We start from the raw sequence: 7,407 nt of genomic DNA on the forward strand, positions 1-7,407 counted from the left end.
ACCATCTCTGGTAAATTGTGACTCATCCATAAATAAGATGTAGCGATACAAATTCCTATTATTCAACCACTGACAAAATTCTACCTGCCTAGGGAAATCTTCTGGCTCCAGATGTTGAACAGGCTGTAGATGGTATGGATACAGCAGATTCTTGTTTAATGTTCTCCATACCCTGGTATTGGGAATCACTAAAGGCGTGGATATCCGTCGTGTACTAACACCGGGATTATGCTCGGCCATAGCAAGGATACTCTCTTCTTCTACAACACTCTGCTGACTTACCCGTTCAAAGTGAATGTGAACACTTGGAAGTGAACCAGTTTCTCTGAGTGCATGAAAAGTTGTGGTAAACGTTTTCGGAGATGGAATGCGACGATTTGGGAAACGCCGTTGATATTCCAGTGAAGCTAGAGTAGCATTTCCATCGCAATTACCCAAAAACAAACACCATATCGGCATACTCAGCAGTCGTAAACTTAAAAGGCATTGTTCGCGAATTTTTAAAATTGAATCTTCACACTAAACTGCAAGCTTGTCAAAACTGACAGTAACCTAGATAACATTTTACCTTGCAAATGTCGTCAGAGCACATTTGACCAATGCGTAGCGCGCCGAGACGTAACGCAACAAATTTGATTATTACTTTTTACATTTAAATTTCAAATTCATTTAGAAAGTACTATTTCTGTGAATCGGCAATAATAAATGTTTGTGATGAATGGTTAAATGCTTTGGAAAGTAATAGGGTTATTCTTGTTGTATTCCTGGACTTAAGAAGGGCATTTGAGACTATAAACAAACAGTTACTAGTTGATAAGTTACAAGCAATAGGATTAAGAAATAATGTATTGAAATGGTTTGACAGTTATTTAAGTAATAGGTATCAGAGTTAAATTTAAATCAGCAACATCAGATGCAATACTAGTAAAACATGGGGTTCCACAGGGCACCATTTTGGGGCCTGTATTGTTTTCAATATATATGAATTAAAGTAGTAAATGTCATATTTCATTGTTTGCTGATGATACAGTTTTATATATTGAAGGATTTGACTATTTTTCAATGAGTGATCAAATGAATCAAGAACTGAAAATGATTAATGACTGGTTGTGTAGTAATAGTATGCTGTTAAATTTGGAAAAAACAAAATATATGATTATAGGTAGGGGCAGTATAATGAATAAAATTAATGAGGTAGATTATAGAATTACTATAAATGATCATGATATTGAAAGAGTTTGGGAAATGAAGTATTTAAAGGTTATTTTGGACGATAAATTGAGTTTTAAAGAATTGTGATAATCATATTAAATTTAAAAGTATGTTAAAGAAATATGTGCTTGAAGTATTTTAGTAACCAAATTTTGTAGTTCGTTATGTTTTGAATGTGTGTGTCTTGGTGTCGTGTTGGAACTGACACGGAGCTAGAGGATGTATACACTTGTGAAAATTGTTATTTTTTTTAGTATTGGCTAATAAAATATTATTATTATTATTCATGTAGCTCACAAAGTAAAGCAAATCGGACACATGTTTATATAAACTTTTTTTCTAGAAATAACCCAAGGAACATCCTCTATTAGTGCCGGGAGAACTTCATGAAACACCCGGTATTCTTAAACAAGATGCAGCTTTTTCACTACATATTTCTTTAGGCAAATATTAATAATTATTATTTTGGGAAATTGTGAAACGAATATATCAATGTTTTATCATAATCTTTCTTGCAAAAATCACATATTAATTTACAAAATAATTCGAATTAACACAAACAGAACTTAATTAATATATCTATGTTGGAGGCGGATAAAAAGGCCTATGAGGCTGACTTGGAGGTGGAGCATTTGTGGGGAAAAATGGTGGTCCTCCAGGGGGTACCACAGTTGTAAAGGGAGGGGGATGATTAACATAAGGAGGAAAAACAGTTGGAGGAGGTGCAGTTATATGTGGAGGAGGTCCTGGTGGTGGACCAGCCATATGTGGTAGAGCTGGTACACTTGGAGGAGCACCCATTGAAGTTGAGAAAGCTGCTGCATAACTTGCAACGGATGGGGGTGCTCCCGTGAAAGTCTGATAAGGAAATGGAGGCACATCAGAAGATGGTGGAGGTACTTTAATGTTAATGGGTGGAGGTTGATCTGGTGACACAACTTTTTCATTGCCATTGGATGTTCTTTGTACAATCACTGGAGATACCTGTGTTACGGACTTTTGAGCCTGCAATGGGGGGCTGTCTGGAGTATTGTTTGTGTCGGTCTGAGAGTAGAGATCAAGCACCTGTAAATTTGAGATGTAATGTAGATAACATTTCATATGCTTATCACTAGAGACCGCACTTCATTCGCACATGACGTCATTATCAGGGGCGGACTTAGGACGCTAAGTTAAACTCTGTAGAAACTGAGGTGCAAACACCATATAAAGAGTAAAAATCAAAGTTTTACCTTGCACTGACGATTTATAATATCCACTACGATTCATATTAAGTTTATTAGTTTACAAAACACTCTACACTGAGCTCTACACCTATCCACTTGCAGTGCTGAAGTAAAACTGAATAACCAGCAACTGCTGTAAAAGTTCAGGTGTTAGGTTGTGGCGTTTATCGCTAAAAATCCATTTAAGTTTCGAAAACGTACGTTCAACGTCGACAGATGTTACTGGGGCATATTTAAAGTATATATAATTTTCAACGGATGGCATATTTAGGGTGGATTCAGAAAAATCTACTTCTTTACCTTCAAAAAGATCTACTATGCGACATACAGTTAGAAATCCCGGATTGTCCTGCAAAACGATATCAATTTTTTTCTTCACACGTTCAGCACTATGTCCTGACAACTGGGAAATAAACTGTCGCAAGTCTAAAACATTATTTACTGCGTTATTTACTGAATATTCTGATGATGTCACAGTTACTTCAAGACGGCAAACTGGCGGTATTCGTGAATAATTAAAATGTATGTATGCTAAATCTTCACGAAGTGTAGGATAGTTAAATATCCTTTGAGCACATAAAATAGAAGTAGCATCACTTGAATCAAATTGCTGTATAACCCTTTTTATGCCGTCAAAGTGTACGTAATAAGATGTTGCGTCTAACCACGTACCCCAACGTGTCAAAACAGGTTCTGGAGGTAGTGGTACGCCTGGAAGAATTTATCTGAACAAATTTATCCGGGCTGGTGCTTTCAAAAATATTTTCTTAACATTAGCTATCAATTTGTCGACATTGGGATAGCACTCTCTAATCGTCTCGGCGACTCTATGTAATCCATGTGCGAAACATGTCACATGCAACGCGTTGCAGTAGGTATCGCAAAGACGTTTCCCAGCTGCTTTCATGTACGCAGCCGCATCCGTTACAAAAAGCAGCACGCGGTCTTTCTTGGCTTCATAGCCCACAAAATTTTGAGACTATCATCTATCAATAAAAACTAACACTTATAATTAAAAATATGCATATACACCGTACTGTTACTGGACAAGACGCAACGTTTCCTTACGTATGATTAGCATGCAACTGATTTGATGTTGATGATTGATGCATGATTTGAACGGCCCCGTCTAATAGGAATGAAATCCGTTCCCCCTGCCCGTCGACCCACTACCATGACCTTGACACGTGCGGGGTAAATAAACATGGTGCTTTTGTCGACTAGCCGGCACTATTATTATTTTGTGAAGAATGGATGAATATTTAAATATTGAGATCGTCGGCTGAAGTACGGACCTGAGACGTGCGAACGAAGTGCGGTCTCTACTTATCACATATAATAGGATTTTCCTTCACTATTTTTGAAGATACAGGGTGTCAAACTTTAATTTAGGCTGTGACATTTTTTGAAGGACTGTTGTAAATAAAATTTTGATGTAGGACTTTGGCTACTATACAGTATGTCCGCGGATTGAGTTTACAAGCGGACAAACGGACCAAAAAGTGAGATACGAAAAAAAGGCATTCTTGATCAAAGTTTTTCCTTGTTTAGAAAATATGAGTCACCATGACTAACTTCAATTTAGTTGTACAGGGTGGGTCAAAAACACAAAAATGTTATTTTGCGTAAGAGTAAACATACTTTATTTTGCAAGATATGAAAAAAGGCATTCTTGATAAATAAAAGTTTTTCCTTAATAATGAATAAGTCGTGTTATCAAAAACTTAATTTTTTATACAGGGAACAAACTACAAAACTAAAATACGTCTTATTCAAATGTAATTTTTAAATAATATGAACATAATTACAACAATTACGCTAAAACAAGTAAACAAAGCAATATGATGAAGATATCAAATCTCAAAAATGCCACTCCCATATTGAATAAATTTTTCTAATTGCTTCCTTAGATATCTGAAGGAGTTTCTGATTTTTTCCTGGGATATTGAACAGACAGCCTTAAGTAATTCTGCCTTTTAGCATTTCAATATTATTTGGTATTAGAGTAGCATAAACAATTTGTTTTAAATGGCCCCGAGAGAAACATATCGGCTATGGTTTAGTCAGGGCTCCTTGGGGGCTACAAAATTGGACTATTTCTACCAATCCATCTTGGACCAAATCCATGGTTAAACCACCCTGTTACCTCAATAGCGCAATGTGCTGGACAACCATCCTCTTGAAAATATATATTTTGGCAAAAATTTAATGGTAAATTTTCGAGTTCATCGCTAAAAAATGTATCAAATATTTCTAGGTACCCTGATTAGAGATGTGCTAGAGAATACTTACTTAAATTTTTGATAACATGACTTTCATTTTTCAAGCAAAAACTTTGATCAAGAATACCTTTTTTTCGTATCTTTCACTTCTTGGTCCATTGGTCCTCTTGTAAACTCAATCTGCGGACGTACTGCATATTGCCGTCTAGATACTTACACGGCGTCCTGGGTAAGCGGCGACAAACGGCCGGTGCGGCCGGTGCGACCGGAACGGCAGAAGCAGTGATTTTCAAAATTAGAGCATCATAGGTTCTGTCCTACGTACGAGGTACCGCCCAGCACAAGCGGCTCGTGCGGTTTTCATGCGGACGACGCAATCAAATTATTTGATAATTCCGCCTCTGCCGCTTCAGTTTACATTTTTAAATCTTAAAAATTATATGAGAATTATATAATCGACCATTCGAGAGAATGGACCTGCACTCTTAACAAAAATAGACGTTAGCATCGCGTCGGCCATTTCAACCGCGTCGAACGCGCCGGCCGCACCGGCCGTTTGTCGCCGCTCACCCAGGACGCCGTGTTAAGATTTAGTATATTTAAATGAGTACAATACTACTGACCTGATGGCAAATATCTTCCAATAACTCCATTGTAACATCTTCCACAAACATATCCCACCAACGGATATGTTTCGAATTTCTTCCAATCCAATCCACAACCTCAAATTTACTTAATTTTCCTGCTAGGTACATTAATGCTACAGCTATAATTTCTGGCTCCCACTGAAGGGCTAATGTGGTACAAAGGCTATCATTTACAAAAGTCCATGCCATTTGTACCATTTTTTGCAGTTTTACCTTATCTCCCTTCAAACATTTGGCATATTTTAATAAGTACTGATAAGGGTGCTCTACTTGCAAATCAAATTTAATAGTTTGCAGTAAAATTCTTTCTAAAGTCATAACCTATGGAAATATACTAAATTAATCACATAAATGACCAAAATTAGTTTGCACACCTCTTCTTTTGGATCTTCACCAAATGTAGCAAATTTTTGATCTGTTAATAAACTCCTAGCAATTTTAATTATATCTTTGCACTTCTTCGGAGTCTCTTCTACTTTTCCTGCCAAAAATAAACAGCAACATGCTGTTACATATCTAGGGAACTGTTTGAATGAGTGAAACATATAAAACCGATGGTAATATACAACACCTGTAGCCATAGTATTGTAACCAAGGTCCATTTTAGACCCTGTATCTATGATTAATCTAGCTCCTAAAACAAATATAAAATAATAATTTACCATTAATAAAATAAGTCTTTTCACATTACCCTCCTTTCGATAACGCATTTCAGTTTTGTAATCAATTCCATCTTGTGCAGAAGGTGTATTTCTCAGTTCTTTTTTGTCATAATACCACCCAGGCATTATTGTTGAGTCGAAATTGGTTTGAAATGTAAACTGCTACACTGTATTACTTTATACACAAAGATTTTAAGATATTTAACATAATTGTTTACCATCTATTTATACTTAAATGCTGTACATTACATTTATTTAAAAATTATATATATACTCGTAATTCAATAATCCTATACAAATGTTCAAATACAAAACACGATATTATAAAGAACCAAAGAAATAAATACAAATTATAACACTGACAGGTTATTAATTATAGGTTAGGTTCTAGCATTTTAACCACAGACTACCTAGACTGGCCGTATCTAATTCCAATTCACGGGTACCAGTGAATGCAAAATCCGGGGTAGCGGAGTGTGGAAGGTAATCTGATCGCGCGCAACTTTAAGCAGATCCGGATTAAGTAATATTTTTATTACATATTAAACATTATTTTGCATCTTATGACAAATATTCAATTTTAAGTTTGTAATTCAGAAAATAGTATATTTTATATATATTAAATAAAACTACAAAATAATTTAAATATATTTATTGCCCTCTAAATAATTATTAATTTATTTAATATTCGCCTTTTCGTAGATTTTACCGAATTAAATAATTTGACTTCATGATTTATTCGTACATCGATATACTTTTCACATTCAGCCCTTACAAGTTCTATTAAATGATTACAATTGTTAGGCAAATTATCAAATATGTTCGCATTCAGAAAGTTTTTTAATACATGATAAACAATTTTATTTTTCTGTAACCTAGGTGTTCTGCTTTCATCATTATTAAAAAAATTTATGAACTTTTCTGTTTCTTGGCATATTACTACGACATCTCGAGATGGATACCTCAAACAACCACGATCTTTAATAAAAACTAATTGACTGTACGAATACTGTGTATTTGACATTAAACTATTTACACAGTCTTTATATTTTATTGGCTTTATTAGAGAACTTGTTATTACAAAACCGCCAATATATACTATAATGTACTTGCTAATTATTTTTTTTGTCACAAAACTCTGATTTTTTCTAATCACATTTTGTCAACTCTCCGTTTCCAGGGTATTGAACATAAACTTGCAATTAGTTTTGTTTGCGATTTTTTCAATTGAAAAAAATATTTTATTCATTTTCAGCTATCTCGAAATGACGGGAATTGGTCAAATTTCAGTTAAGTGCGAACAGCCGAGTTGAGCTGACGTGTTTGTTTGTGAGGTGAAGTGATTGCAACGAACAAAATCTACCTGCTTTTATTAAGGCTACCTGGAAAGAATCCCTTTCTTTCCTTTTAATCACCGACCTAATCCCCGGCTAAGCAT

The 7,407-nt window shown here is 35.2% G+C and overlaps 1 protein-coding gene across 1 annotated transcript; it reads right to left on the minus strand.

The window, feature by feature from the left end:
• Window positions 1–1,701: 1,701 nt before the first annotated feature.
• On the minus strand, window positions 1,702–6,291 carry LOC108916499 (cyclin-K). Its single transcript, XM_018722768.2, has 4 exons — window positions 5,999–6,291; window positions 5,682–5,941; window positions 5,284–5,628; window positions 1,702–2,277 (listed from the first exon to the last, which is right to left on the minus strand). The coding sequence occupies exons 1-4, from the start codon at window positions 6,093–6,095 to the stop codon at window positions 1,792–1,794; spliced, it is 1,188 nt and encodes a 395-aa protein (XP_018578284.1). The 5' UTR covers window positions 6,096–6,291; the 3' UTR covers window positions 1,702–1,791.
• Between the last annotated feature and the right edge of the window lie 1,116 nt (window positions 6,292–7,407).

This window comes from Anoplophora glabripennis, unplaced genomic scaffold, assembly GCF_000390285.2.
Source record: "Anoplophora glabripennis isolate ALB-LARVAE unplaced genomic scaffold, Agla_2.0 scaffold3126, whole genome shotgun sequence".
Classification (NCBI taxonomy): domain Eukaryota; kingdom Metazoa; phylum Arthropoda; class Insecta; order Coleoptera; family Cerambycidae; genus Anoplophora; species Anoplophora glabripennis.

Bases quoted from the DNA above. Each gene is read 5' to 3' on its own strand.
- LOC108916499 (XM_018722768.2), bottom strand. From the start codon at position 6,095: ATGCCTGGGTGGTATTATGACAAAAAAGAACTGAGAAATACACCTTCT. The intron at 5,629-5,681 runs GTGTGCAAACTA...ATATTTCCATAG, and splicing joins GTGAAGATCCAAAAGAAGAG to GTTATGACTTTAGAAAGAAT. The intron at 2,278-5,283 runs GTCAGTAGTATT...TCAAATTTACAG, and splicing joins TGGAAGATATTTGCCATCAG to GTGCTTGATCTCTACTCTCA.